Source organism: Pholis gunnellus (assembly GCF_910591455.1).
Source record: "Pholis gunnellus genome assembly, chromosome: 9".
Taxonomy (NCBI): domain Eukaryota; kingdom Metazoa; phylum Chordata; class Actinopteri; order Perciformes; family Pholidae; genus Pholis; species Pholis gunnellus.
The window spans coordinates 16,009,465-16,024,521 of record NC_136535.1 but is presented as its reverse complement, the minus strand read 5'-3'; the positions used below and the strand labels follow the sequence as shown (position 1 = coordinate 16,024,521).

General features: G+C 41.4%; 1 protein-coding gene across 1 annotated transcript in view; it reads right to left on the bottom strand.

Annotated features, from left to right (window-relative positions):
- elna (elastin a) overlaps positions 1 to 15,057 on the bottom strand; it is a 49,994-nt gene that overhangs the window by 18,378 nt on the left and 16,559 nt on the right. Inside the window, exons 6-24 of the mRNA XM_079166472.1 lie at positions 8,771 to 8,848; positions 8,573 to 8,662; positions 6,113 to 6,187; positions 5,672 to 5,746; positions 5,008 to 5,055; positions 4,788 to 4,850; positions 4,618 to 4,650; positions 4,429 to 4,503; positions 3,396 to 3,437; positions 3,218 to 3,301; positions 3,075 to 3,125; positions 2,844 to 2,951; positions 2,407 to 2,457; positions 2,211 to 2,318; positions 1,767 to 1,865; positions 1,208 to 1,258; positions 1,036 to 1,116; positions 597 to 647; positions 380 to 505 (exon numbers count right to left, since the gene is read on the bottom strand). Of these exons, the coding sequence (XP_079022598.1) occupies positions 380 to 505; positions 597 to 647; positions 1,036 to 1,116; positions 1,208 to 1,258; positions 1,767 to 1,865; positions 2,211 to 2,318; positions 2,407 to 2,457; positions 2,844 to 2,951; positions 3,075 to 3,125; positions 3,218 to 3,301; positions 3,396 to 3,437; positions 4,429 to 4,503; positions 4,618 to 4,650; positions 4,788 to 4,850; positions 5,008 to 5,055; positions 5,672 to 5,746; positions 6,113 to 6,187; positions 8,573 to 8,662; positions 8,771 to 8,848 (1,389 nt within the window). The remainder of the gene's footprint in view (positions 1 to 379; positions 506 to 596; positions 648 to 1,035; positions 1,117 to 1,207; positions 1,259 to 1,766; positions 1,866 to 2,210; positions 2,319 to 2,406; positions 2,458 to 2,843; positions 2,952 to 3,074; positions 3,126 to 3,217; positions 3,302 to 3,395; positions 3,438 to 4,428; positions 4,504 to 4,617; positions 4,651 to 4,787; positions 4,851 to 5,007; positions 5,056 to 5,671; positions 5,747 to 6,112; positions 6,188 to 8,572; positions 8,663 to 8,770; positions 8,849 to 15,057) is intronic.

Genomic DNA, 15,057 nt, shown 5'->3' with positions numbered 1-15,057 from the left:
TTGTGTTATTCATTAATTTGTTAACTGTATCATAGTTGTCCTGCACCATAAAGTCTATAGATGACATTTAAACAGGATCATTCATCAACAGTGCTGCTTAACTTGTGCGGCTTGTTTTGCCTCTATCACACAATCCCCCGAAAAGAACCTATCGACAAAACATGTTGAGGTATTCTAAATAAGAAAATAATGGAATGGACATTTGACCACAGTCAAATGTGGCCATTGTTCTTCCAAAAAGATTGCCTACTATGTATTTTTATTTTCCACCATCCAACAATTCTATTTATTGTGCAGAATAAACTATTTAGCCATGAGGGGGTTAACATGACTTCAGACTTTTAGTTTAGTTTTTTATGTCTTTTGCTCGACATCATACCTCCTGGCAACTGCCCTGGATACAGACCACCAGTGCCGGCAACACCTCCAACACCTCCAACGCCTCCAACGCCTCCACCACCTCTACCACCTCCAACACCTCCAACACCTCCAACAGCACCCAAACCTGCAGCACAGAGCACACACTCTATGAAGATACTAATATCTTCTGTACTGATGTTACGCAACTTGTCTTGGTGATGAATGTGGTAGTCTACCGTATTTGGCAGCTTTAGCCTGAGCAGGTGAGATGGCTCCAGGCCCCACTCCTGCACAAAGAAAAGATTATATTAAACCACTGCAGAGGTTAGTAAGTCCCAGTAAAAGTTAAGATTCAAGCCATGTACTGTAGTTCATTTTTTATTTATTTATTGTGGATCCTCAAAGTTGATCACGTATGACTTGTGTTATTCATTCATTGTTTTGCCTCTACCACACAGTCCCCAAAAATCGGCAAGACATGTTCAGATAGTCTAAATAAAAAAATAATGAAAGCCACATCTGACCATATTGTTCTTCCAAAAAGAGTATGTCTTTATATTTTATAACATCCAACAATTCTATTTCTGGTGTGGAATAAACTATTTAGCCATGAGGGGGTTAACATGGCTAAAGACTTTTAGTTTAGTTTTTTATGTCTTTTGCTCGACATCATACCTCCTGGCAACTGCCCTGGATACAGACCACCAGTGCCGGCAACACCTCCACCACCTCCAACGCCTCCAACAGCACCCAAACCTGCAGCACAGAGCACACACTCTATGAAGATACTAGAATGTTCTGTACTGATTTTACGCAACTTGTCTTGGTAATGAATGTGGTAGTCTACCGTATTTGGCAGCTTTAGCCTGAGCAGGTGAGATGGCCCCAGACCCCACTCCTGCACAAAGAAAAGATTATATTAAACCACTGCAGAGGTTAGTAAGTCCCAGTAAAAGTTAAGATTTAAGTTATATAGTTCATTGGTACAGAATAATTGTTCATTTTCAGTTAGTTTGGTAACAGCTTAGTTGTTTGGATTTTATTCTTTCTTTCTTGTGGACCCCTAAAGTTTATCACGTATGACTTGTGTTATTCATTTGTTAATTTTATCATGGTTGTCCTGCACCAAAAAATGTCTCTTCTGTCTACAGTGCTGCTTAACTTGTGCAGCTTTTTTGCATCTACCACACAGTCCCCAAAGGGCAAGACATGTTGAGATGGTCTAAATAAAAAAATAATGGAAGCCACATCTGACCGTATTGTTCTTCCAAAAAGACTATGTCTTTTTATTTTCCACCATCCAACAATTCTATTTCTGGTGTAGAATAAACTATTTAGCCATGAGGGGGTTAACATGACTTTAGACGTTTAGTTTAGTTTTTTATGTCTTTTGCTCGACATCATACCTCCTGGCAACTGCCCTGGATACAGACCACCAGTGCCGGCAACACCTCCAACACCTCCAACGCCTCCACCACCTCTACCACCTCCAACAGCACCCAAACCTGCAGCACAGAGCACACACTCTATGAAGATACTAGAATGTTCTGTACTGATGTTACGCAACCTGTCTTGGTAATGAATGTGGTAGTCTACCGTATTTGCTTGTTTTGCCTCTATCACACAATCCCCCGAAAATAACCTATCAACAAAACATGTTGAGGTATTCTAAATAAGAAAATAATGGAATGTTCCATCCTTTTAAAAAAAAGATTGGCTACTATGTCTTTTTATTTTCCACCATCCTACAATTCTATTTCTTGTGCAGAATAAACTATTTAGTCATGAGGGGGTTAACATGACTTTAGACTTTTAGTTTAGTTTTTTATGTCTTTTGCTCGACATCATACCTCCTGGCAACTGCCCTGGATACAGACCACCAGTGCCGGCAACACCTCCAACGCCTCCACCACCTCTACCACCTCCAACACCTCCAACACCTCCAACAGCACCCAAACCTGCAGCAGAGAGCACACACTTGAAGATACTAGAATGTTCTGTACTGATGTTACGCAACTTGTCTTGGTGATGAATGTGGTAGTCTACCGTATTTGGCAGCTTTAGCCTGAGCAGGTGAGATGGCCCCAGGCCCCACTCCTGCACAAAGAAAAGATTATATTAAACCACTGCAGAGGTTAGTAAGTCCCAGTAAAAGTTAAGATTCAAGCCATGTACTGTAGTTCATTTTTTATTTATTTATTGTGGATCCTCAAAGTTAATCACGTATGACTTGTGTTATTCATTCATTGTTTTGCCTCTACCACACAGTCCCCAAAAATCGGCAAGACATGTTCAAATAGTCTAAATAAAAAAATAATGAAAGCCACATCTGACCATATTGTTCTTCCAAAAAGACTATGTCTTTATATTTTCTAACATCCAACAATTCTATTTCTGGTGTGGAATAAACTATTTAGCCATGAGGATGCTAACATGGCTATCGACTTAGTTTAGTTTTTTATGTCTTTTGCTCGACATCATACCTCCTGGCACCTGCCATGGATACAGTCCACCGGTGCCGGCAACACCTCCACCACCTCCACCACCTCCAACACCTCCAACACCTCCAACACCTCCAACAGCACCCAAACCTGGAGCAGAGAGCACACACTCTACATACACATATATTCTGTACTGATACAGAACTTACACAACTTGTATTATGTTGTTCTTGATAAAAAAACATTGTTTTGGTAATGAATGTGGTAAGCTACCATATTTGGCAGCTTTAGCCTGAGCGGGTGAGATGCCCCCGGGTCCCACTCCTGCAGAAAGAAAAAGTGATATTACGTATTATTTGGTCTATTCTACCTTTCTACTCCATATCAATTAACAATACACTCGTAAAAACACACACCAGTTCCAATAGGATATCCAGGCCTTGACTCAGGGCCACCTATTCCTCCCGGGAGTCCAGCGCCAACATTTCCAAAGCCGTAACCTGAAACATTGTAATGTGAGGCATCATTGATCATTGAGCTGATGCAACAGATATTCCAAAGTTTTTGCAGAACATTTCTGAAATGTATTTTTACCAAAAGGCAGTTTGCCACCTCCAGGTTTTGCTCCGTAGCCACCTGAAGAGAAAGAAAACAGCATTTGAGAGAATGTTGAGCCAGAATGATTCAGTGCATACACACATGATCATATGCAACAAAGGGTTAAAGTCAATACAAGGACTGTGTAACAGGTTATGAAACAGTCTCAATTTAATACTGTTGACTCTATATGACCTATATAAGCACACGGCAAAAATCGGCAAGCCATGTTTGGATAGTAATTCTCATATACAAATGTAAAATATACCAGATTCTCTAGATGTCGAAATAAAAAAAGAATGAAAGCCATTTAAACACATCACATGTACACTGAACACCTCATGTTTCAGTGTGGCTAAAGACTGTGGTCAAATGTCTGGCCACTGTCTCTTTCTGTCTCTACCATCATCATCTCCTCTTAACCATCAAATATAGGCAGAAATGCCAGATAATAACCTGTAATATGTTAAAAGCAAGACCACCATTTCAGTGATCATACAGTTGTGATTATGAGGACAATCGTAAAAATTAGAGTAGCGTAAGAAAAAAATCGTAATAATAGAATAGATCTTTTCAAATGAATTCAGTTTTGTAGACCTGTCATCCTTTCAGTGATGGGATTTTACAGCTGCTTTATGGACATGTGTGAGTTGGCGAGCTTACTATATTTTAGCAAAGTTTAGTAGCAGCGTGAATTGGCTCATCCACTGCGGGACTAGAAGCACAGTAGCATTGCTGTTGGAATCTCTACAAAGCAGGTAATGGAGGCTAAGTTCGGCTTTTGGAGGCATCAGAAAGTTGACATCCGGAACTAAATGAAAAAAAGAGTTTCCAGGGTCCCTTAAGACAAAGTCCTCTCTTTGGAATCAACCAGTGATAAACCCAGCATAGAAAACCTCAGGGCGGTACCCATAGAGGTTTCCATAGGGCGAGTAAGACTGTCTGTATGCTGGATAAATCACCATCATCATCATTATATGAACTGAAGAGTTCAACTTCTGAGCAACACAGTTATAGATCCAGACCACACCTTGTAATTTGGGTGATTTGAGGGGATATCCATGGAACACACCGGGCTGCATCTGCCCACCGTACCCGCGGCCTCCTGTGACAAAATAAATCAATTTAAATCCTAATCAGCTAATACCAATAACACTGACAACAATACAAATATATATATATGTGTTTGTAATACAGCAATAATCACAAATAAAGTTACCTGGTCCTTGACCCCCTTGTCCTCCCCCTCCAACTGCATAAAATAAATCACATAATCCAATTAGACACCGAAAGAATGGCCGGCCAGCCAGAACTCACACTCAGGATTTTTAGCCTCAATGGCGATTAAAGAAATTCAGAATGAATCATGATTAAAAAATGTAATCTTACTTGACTTGGAATTTAGGTCAGTTCCTGTGGCAACCCCAGGCAGAACTCCACGTCCACCAAACCCTGAAGGAGCCATAGGCAACCCCCAAACCCCCACAAGAAAAGCCTCATTAAATCCCTGCGCAGTCCTTGTTTGTGAAAGCATTGCGCAGTCCAATGTTGAAACACATGACACATAGTGAGAAATAATGCCTGAGATTAATCTATGAATAAGACAAACCTTGTCCTGGCACCAGTCCACCTTGGTAAAGTCCAGGCACACCCACACCTGCCAAAGCAAATGAGAGGACAGTACTTCACTTCTGCGTCCACAATAAAAATGTGCGAGGGATCTGGCATTGATGTGCAGCAGAAATCTGTTTTTAATTAATTTTTAAAAGGAAAATGACATGAAACACTACAACAAAAAGAGCCAGACAGGATGCAGCAAAGCCAGGCGGGTGCTGCTGGCATCTGACAACATCTGTTGTCTGTAATCTTTTTTTTGCTGTTTATATCATATTTTTTATCAGTGAAATCCTCTTTGGAAGAGAGATCATAATATTGGAAGTTGGATTTTTAAAATGAGCTAATTTTTCCATAGCCTCTTACTAGCACAGCAGAGTCAAAGTTAAGCAAAACCTATAACAACAAATAAGAATGTAGACATTACATCTCACAGGCTAGTGTATGTATCAATAAATCCAACGTTTATTCTGTTCCTTCATGTATCCTTGCTCTGTAAAGCACATCAAATAAACTATGTTGTATTTGAAGTGCAATGATAATTGTACTAAAATAATTGCACATGCAAAGGAAAAATAAATTTGATGTGGCTCTGCTGCCTAGTGAACTGCATCCTGTCTGTCTTCAGCCTTTTGAGTTTATTGTTGAGTCTACAAAACCTGGCACTTTGGCAGCTTTCTTTCCAGCACCAGCACCACCTCCTCCTGGGAGGCCTGTCTGAGGAATAACAGGCACTGAAAAAAAAACACATGAAACATATACAGTGATAAAAAACATCTTTCTTGCATGGTGCTAAGTCCAAACAACTGTAACTATGATTCCTGCGACCCAAGAACTCTCAACACAGTTAACCACTTTCTTTAATTTTTTTTTTCTTTATTACATTAGGAAAAGTAATACGTTTGGAGCCCAAGGTGGCTCTTCGTCTGAGTCATATACCTGACGAAGAGCCAATTTGTGGTATGAGATGTTGGTAGTATTCCTAAATCATAAAGTGGAAATGTTAAAGGTAATGGGAGCAGTGTTTTAAGTCCTTGGGAGGCCGAAATCACAGTATGACAAACTGACATAAAAGGAATGATGTATTGTGTGTGTCTTGCCTCCAGCGGGCACAGCGGCTCCAGTTCCAGCGCCTCCAGGACCTAATCCCGTCCCAAGCCCAGTGCCTCCAGTCCCTGTTTGACAATTAAGTGCCCAGACAAAAAAACAGAATATAAATCTACAATTTTAGGTTTGAGGTCATAGTCATTGAACATCAGAGTGATGAAAACCTTACAACACAAGTATTCTATAGTTGAACATCTCATGGCCGCTAGAGGGCCCTGTGATGCTGAAAAGCAGTAATGAGCAGGTGTGTGGTGTGTGCCAGGCTTGAACTCTTCAGCAGGTAGTCCGATTCTTAGACTGACCGTTGGTATTGAGAGCAGCTAATCTGGCTCTATATACGTCTGTCATCACCCCATAATCAAAAGCAACATGGCTGAGTTTTAATCTAATCAGGAGAGGCAGCCAGCATGCATGGCATTTGCCTTGCCTAATCAAATGCCTCATTTCTTTGGCTATCCCCTCATGGAGGAAATGAGCCGTCAGCTTCACTTGTAAGGGAGTTTGGCAGCAGGATAAAACACATTGGTTTGTTTGTTTAAACACATTTTTTTTTATCTTAAACTCCCTGTACTTAGCCGGACAGACGTTGCGCACTGCCTTTAAGTATGTGTCCTGGGAGATTTGGTGAGGGAATGTTTTGTCTTATCTGTGCTCTTTCATAGAATTAATTGGTATTTAGAGTGTCATGAAATTAGCACACACTGATTTCAAGAAACCGCAGTTTTGTCATTGCCAACTAATACTTTAGAGTAGGCTCTTTGCCATAGTACAGTCTTGGCCATGATCGGGCCCTGCAGAGGCCCTGCTTAATCAGCCTGCCTAATTTCAAGTAAATGATGTGCACATACACGGCACAGACTTTATTTCTTTTGTAAACGCATGTATTTCAGTCGTATAGTAAGAGAGAAATTAGCATCACAAGCATTTCTTTTTTTTAATATATTGAACCCAATACACCCCAACGTCCCCGTTATCACCTTGTACGCCACAGACTTTGAGGTCACGCTGTGCTCTGCTGAAGTTCAAAGGTTTTCAGGTACACCATAAAAATGTACATGTGTTTGCCAAACAGTGTCTTTCATGCCGAGTTACCATTAATGCAAAACATTCATTTTGGCTTTCTCATAACAGGAAAGCATGCAGATCTATCAACATTCACACATGTGAACTCAGGTCAAGTTTGTTCAGTAGTCTGTCATCAGGCCAAGAATCAGCTTACCTCCATGTGGTAGCAGAGGGCCTCCTGCAGCTGTGATTACGACAACCAGAGTTTCAGTGGTATTCGTCAATATAAAAGATTTAGAGACTAATCCCCAAGGAAACTAATTATTGTGCTTTATTATGTTCATGTCTCAGCAACTACTTTTAATGTGGGACAATGCTTGAAGCAAGCACGAACCAAACTGAATATTTTTCCAGGTGATTACCTCCTAAACCAGGCAGCTGTGTAGATGACCACCATAGCCAGTTGATGTGGATGTGACCTACACTGATAACTTATTCCCCAATTTGAACCTTAAAGTGCTGAATAAACCACACAAAACATTATCGTAACATTAGGAAGAGATAATATTTCCTAAAAGTTCATTCTAAACAGCATATTATTTCCATTCCACCTCTACACAAGAAACATGAGAACCAAACTTGGGTCCCTGGAGTCTAAGGCATTTTTACTGAAAGGTTGAAACTGAGTGGAAAGCCACATTATATCTCGGCAGCCATAAACAAAAACAAAAAACTCATTACAAGTGGTACAGGATCAGTGTCTCATTCCAACAACTAATATTACATTATCATGTTTGATGACCCCCAGTTTCCATCATATTCGTTGAGCCTCCTGCACAGGGTTTGAAGGAATGCTTGATTTTTTAAGTCAATAAAAAAAGTGAGTCTTTATTTGTTGTTGTTGTGTGTCCAATGGTAGCATCCATAAACAAAAGATGCAGGGTTTGAAATTTAAAGTAAATATTGATACACACATCAATTTTACACAGTTAAAAATAAGAAGAATCAATCAAATGTCTGATTTCTACAATGTTCTAGTGTAATTGATATCTTCAAAATCATAGTTTTTGACATATGACACCTTGTACGGCTACATCTTTCCATCTGTGAATTTATAAATACACTCAAAGTAGCAAAGGACGTAAGAGAAGTGCATTCCACCAGGTACAAGCACACCAGGGGACTGCCATAGAGTGGGTGACGCTAAATGCAGTACTTCTTCATAAATGTCACACTGGGTGTCAAATCAGAGCTCATGAGGGCCCTTAAGTTGTCCCATCTGACACTTATCTTTGGAAGGAAAAGGATGCCATTATGGGTTTGATATAGAATATCAACCAATCAATTTACCAATCATTCAACTCGTGGCACCAATTAACTTGTGCCATCACTGCCTTTACAGGATGCTGTTACATTTCTATCAAGACATGTTCTGCCCTCTGCTGTACCTCTTTTAGCAGCCTTCTGTCCAGCTCCTGGGAAAAAGCCCCCTGTGCCGCCACCATATCCACCATAACCACCATAACCACCATAACCACCTAAATGAAACAAAGCAGCAAAGGTGAGTGAGGATTCAAATGTATGTTTTTATAGAGAGAATATAATGTTCTACACTTCTGTCAACTAAATGTTGGGTACGCTCTCACCTCCTCCATAGCCTCCAGCTCCCAGGCCTCCAGCTCCACGACCACCGGCTCCTAGACCACCGGCTCCTGGACCATAACCTGGATGGGAAAGATGGACAGGTAGTAGAGTAGTGAGAAAGAAATGTACTACAAAGTGTAGATGAGGGCAAGGGGAGTCAAAGAAAAGAAGCATGGCTTTTGTCACTGTGGCTTTAATTAGTTACTAGTGATTTATTCAGCATTAATTACCCTTAAATAACCCATCTCTCAATATTTCATAAAAATATGACTGCAACTACTACAAACTGTACATTCAAATGAAAATAAAGCACACGAAATATGACACAATATCATGTGTACTTAATTAAGTTTGATTGAATAAAATTAAGTTTCTAGAGCGAAGGACTGCAGTTGACCCTCACTGATAAAAAAAAAACATGAGAGACCAAATATATGATATGACCTCATCATGCTGTATTCAAAACACTGAAGGGAGCAGTCTGTTCTTTCCAAGACCAAAAGTCCCAAACTAACCTATGGGTGGCAAAAGCTTTTGGCCTGACATTTAATTAGTTATATCCAAGCTTGGGGTTCTGCTTGCTGACAAGAACAAACAAATGTGAGAAGAGTGGGAAATGGAAAAAGTAAGTAAAGAGGGAAAGAACCTAAACTAAAATGCTCATCACCTGCTCATGCTTTGAAAGACTGGACAATCCTTCAAAGTATGTGCCCAAATGTACGGCCAATAACATTATGCATGTAGAATATTTTCAAATTACAGTAGGGCTATCAGGACTAAGTGAGTGAAGGTGGGATATGATTCAAATCTAGATTTATTAAGTGGAACTTAACTTTCTCCAGATAACTGTCAAAGTGATATATTCCTATTTTCTAGGGCTAACAAGAGACTCCATGTTGTAGAACATGTCGGGCAAATGATTCTCTGAATTTTTTTGCTCAGAGTTGTATTGAAAGAAGCTGTGAGCTGAACAAGTTCCCCAATCAGAGACAAACATGTTGGAGTAATGTTTCTGATACAAGAGGAAATTTGAATGCTGCCAGCAGGCTAGTCCACCAAGGAACTTGTTTTCATCCATACTTCTGGGGTGAGAACAAGTAAGCTTGGGAATAAAGCTGAACAAGGGAGTGTGGGGGGGGGGGGGGGGGGCGGGGGGGGATCAGACTGGAAGGTGAGAGCTTTACGTCCAGCAATCTGCAGGATGCAGGTAACGACGAAGAGTAGGAATGTGCTGGGAGAGACCGAGAGTAAGTTGGAAGTGTGGAGTTTCATGACCTAGCCTAGTCAAAACAAATGTGGCCATTGGTCTTGCCAAGGCATTGGCAAACAGACTGAGCATGCGAGCCCAAATGCTAAGCTAAGCGCCCTTTCAATAATCCATCTCCTTCAAAGCTTTCAGCTCGATACTTCTCGATTGCTCAACCATCCCCAGATGCACCTCGAAGTAATAACAGCAGTAATCAATTCTTATATAAATCAGACTGATCTAGGGCTCTCCCTTTTCCAGTGTCTCTTGCATTGACACAAGGAATCTGTCTTATTTGTCTTGTTTTTTATCAGTGAGCTTCACAAACCATAAAAATAAATAATTAGGAAACAGACAAAAACAAGATATAGTTACAAGAACATTGCTGATGTCTGAAACCCTTAAAACAATTGTCTGGCTTAAAATATTCCTTTACGACTGTAGTGTCTTGTCTAGCCTCCAGATTAAAGAATGTCTCATGTGGTTTATGTGTTTTGTCATTGTGATTGTTGGAAATACACATCAAAGTCTGCGAGATTATGCGTGTCAATGGAAGAGAAACATGAAGAGAGTGGAGACAGGCAGGGCTGTGGAGACTTTTAGCTTATTCATCCATCATCTGGCCCACCTGTGCTTACATGTGCATGACCCGACCTGGCTCTGGCAGCTAGCTCAGGGTCGACCAGCACCTGCCACGTAGAGCTCAACTCTCTGATTTGAGATGAGGAGACGCAGACACACAGAAGTCAGCCTGATAGGATGTGTGTCTGTGTGTGTGTGTGTGTGTGTGTGTGACCATTAGTGCAGGCCTTGGGCAAGGTTTAGACAAGGACGAAAGGAAAAGAAACTTTACAGTATGTAGTTCTGACATCACTAGACACCGGGAAAATGAAACGCTCTCGAGTAACAAATACTACTCTGAAGGTTATGCATTTTCAAGCTCAAAGTGAGAGGACACGCTAACAAAATCTGGACCATTGTCGGTTCCATCGCCTGATTGTATATTGGGAGGAGGGTAGAGTTTTTGTCCAAAAGCTCTCCGTTTAGCCATATTTACACCATCCTGTCAACTCAAACAAGCTTGCTTTTGTTGGGCTACAATTGTTACAGCACGTCAGCTCACACAAATAGACCTGTCTTCGCTAACACATTATTGGAAGTCGACACCAACGTTTTTTGTTGTCAAGAGCCACACACATGGAAAGTCTGCAACATGATCCTGATATCAAATCATCACTTTTCTTTGCCCCCAGTATTTGGTTGATTGCTGACAAGCTGAAGGATTTCTGTATGCTAATGTAGTGGCTTATTTTCTCTGTAACTCTCAAGGCATAATAGGAGGCCAGAGAGACCACTTGAAACCCCAACTGCCTTCAGACCTTGGACCAGCAAACCCTACAAAAAGGTAAACACATGAATACAAGATGGGGACGACAGAAACCCAATACTACACAGGAGAGGGGGGGGGGAGACACTCAGGGCTAAAGGAAATTGGAAGGTAAGTGATGCAGAACTGCAATGCATCATAGTTTCCTCCATTTACATTTAAAAAAAGAAAAGAAAGTGTGACAGACACATGGCTTGCTAGCCAGATTCCATTCAGAAAAGACCACTGGCTTTCACAGCTGTGTAGTGACAAGTGCACCTGCAGATTGTTGAGGTAGAAATTTGGGATGGTGTGGCAGTGAATAATTGAGCATCGCCCCATGGTGGTGATTCATTTGTGGCGGCTTGCTTAAGAATGATCTCAGTGAGGGTACACAAGTCCAGACCTTCTCTGACAAGGAAGGAGTCTTTAGAGGAATGAAAATGTCATGAGGTACAGGCTGCCATATTCATTGCCTCCTTCTGTACCATTTCATGTGCCTCGGTATTGAAATTGAAGTCTGACACTGGAATAAAACTGGCCAGACAGCATGACTAGATCTTTCAGTGACCAGTCATGTTCTTAAACTCTGGTCCAGTACAAGTTATGGATGTGAGCCAGTGCGAACAGACATATCTGGTTTCAGTCTCCAAATTGAAACGTCTTGCTCATGCTCCATTGGGGTTAGGTAAGGTAATCTTCTGTTTCAGAACCAGAGGAATACAAGAAACATTAATCAAAACATTGTCTTCGACTCTCAGTGTCTTGCTCTTGTTCTCCCCGTTTCTCCGTCCTTTTCTCTTTTCTCTCTCTCTTTCCTCTCCAAAAGTTGTGAAGGGGTTGGGCCGACCAGACGTGATGTGCTAATAGCAGCAACCAGAGAGGAAGCCAAACGTGAGAAGTGAATGATGGATTTGCCCGCTCCTTTCTATCTCCTCCTTTTTTCTCCCCTTCTCCCCATTTCTCTACTTTGTGAACCCACTGGGCCTGGTGAAGGGTTTAATTTAAGAGAGCAAAGAATTCCATGGCAGAGATCCACTGTAACTGACGGCAGACCTGCGGAAAGCAGACTTTGGAGCTGGAGCTCTGGAATGTCCAGGACATTTTTGAGACTTGTTTCTCACTGTTTTATTTACTTTAGCTCATATTTAATCACGCAAACCGCCTCAGAACAAATGTGTGTTTTCTGAAAAGCCAAGGGACCGTTTGAAAAATTACACGAGAGCCACAGAAGAAGTGAGTCTTCAGCTAAACACTGGATTTGCTGTACAAACCATCAAACCAGAAACACACAAAGAGTAAAGGACGGTTGCAACAAGCAAAGAGGAACGCTACGGCAGTGCAAATGCTGCAACAGCACATACAGTGATGGAAAATCTTCATGATAAACTCATCTTCAAAGGCCCTCTGGAGGTCCCCAGAGGATCAGCATTTTACTGTGATTGACTGGAAGATTCTGTTCTTCGGCTGTGGTCCCATATAAATGTTCACTTTGAAAGCAAAGTCCACCATTATGTACTTCACCGCCATGACACCATATTGTTATCAATATCAAATTATCACACTGTCCTACTTCCAAGTAGGTGGATGGATTGCATTCCTACGAGGTGACGCAGTACAAGCTGGATCAAGCAGAATGATGCGAGGTGCTGTAGTGATTCCAGATCGCGTGAGACAAGTGGACACATTCAATCTCCCCTTACTTCCTCTCCCCCTCCCTCTCCTGTGACCTCCCCTGCTCCTTGTCACTTCCAGGTTCTCTGTGCTGTCAGTCACGAGCACTGAGCTGTGAAATGCTGGACTAGTCACATGCTGGACAAATTAAGCATTCACAAAGTCACACCACTACACAACAAACTGTCTCCCACTCTGGCTGGCGTAAGCCAGCCGACTTTGGCGGCAAGCCTTTCATTGTTTTCGCTTTCCTTTTCCATGGAGTCATTGACACTATCAATGAGAGGTCCCAAAAGCCTCAGCCTCCCTCTTTGCCAGATGACTGCAAGTGCACAGTTGTCAGAGCTCCTACAGACAAACAGGGAAAGGGTCTAAGGTCTCCACATATTGTAACATCTTTGCTTTAGGGGCAGCTTCCAGATCCAAATCAGTGTAGCCATTGTTGGTAGGGGGCATCGGTTCTTTAACATTTCTATAGGGGACAATTGCGTCACACTAAAGAAGAGAATACGCTCTGTTTCTTTGTGTGGTAAGCACTTACAATGATGAACCAACTTTGGATGGTCTCATCAACCTACACATTTTGGCAGGAGAACACATACATCATCTCTGAGGGGTCTCACTAATGGCCCCAAATGAACGTTAACTGTAATCATTACATGCTATGTGGATTACAAGCACTGCCACCGTGCCAAACTACTGTAGGTTGCTTTGCCCAGTGACGTCTGTGGCTGTCTGACCTCACCAGCCTGAATCCTTGTGAGTCTCTCACCTCCGCAAACACATGTTGTATTTCAAACACATCTGTGCTATAACCATTAGTGCTGTCCCTTAATTCAGACTGTGTTCATTTGGACACCATGCGACCCATATCCACTGTGAGTTTGTGATGTCATTGTTTACGCTACAAGTCATAAAGAGCAGAACAAGCTATGCTGTAAGCTTTGAAGTCGAGCAAACACTTCTCAGTTTTTCCCAGTTTCAGAGTTGAGAGCCTCTGCTGATCTACTTTCTATCCACTTCTAAAGGAATGTCACAATTGCTCTGCCAAGACTGAGTCCCTGAGTCTGTCTGAGGAGTTATCCTTAACCCAGAGCTCATACCATCGCCCATTTTAGCTTGGCACACACACTAACAGCATGTACTGTAAAGCCATGCGGACAAGGCAAACACACTGAAAGCATTAGAGTATACAGTAGTACACAGAGTACATGTGCACTTAGAGAATCCTGTTTTTTGTTAACCTTCTAATTTCCAATAAGTATGTTCCCTGCCTAGAGAAGTTCAATTGTGCAAATGATGCACAGGGCCAGAAAAACAGTCAACAAACACGGCCATGGTATGTAAAGTTGGCCGAGTGTGTTTCCTCTTCCAGATGGTCCGCATATGCATCTAACTGTAATTCTACTGAATACTTTACTGACAACTCAGGGTTGAGACTAGGGTTCAACAGGTCGGCTCAACCCAAAACAAGCACATTGAAACACTGACGTTAGATTCATTGAGTCAGCCACAAAAGCATTTCATGTACAGGCTATGATCTTTGTGTAGCCATCTGTGGCATTTCAATATGACAAACATATTTGGATGTTCTACAAAGGAAAACAAGTGAAAATTAAATTGCCATTGAGAGTGGAAAAGCTGTTTACCAAATTGTACATTACATGTTTGCAGAGGTTATGCAACATGGGCTAACACATCAGGACACCTACTTTATATGGTCAAAGCTAAAGTCTTTAAAAAAAACATTCATCTTCACAAGTAATTTAGTCCAGCACCGGGTCGGGATAAGTATTGAGAAATTCAGAAATCCAATACTCTGAGGTGAGATAGTGTCAGTGCGTCATATCATTTCAAAATACAATATTGTTAAAAATGACTGCAACTGCACTGGGAACAAGCAAAAAAAGAATAATTCAAGAATAAATGACTTTCTATAGACACCTATTGCATTGACCATTTAAAATCCTACTGCATTTTAAAAGTATTGCTTTAAGTTGTGA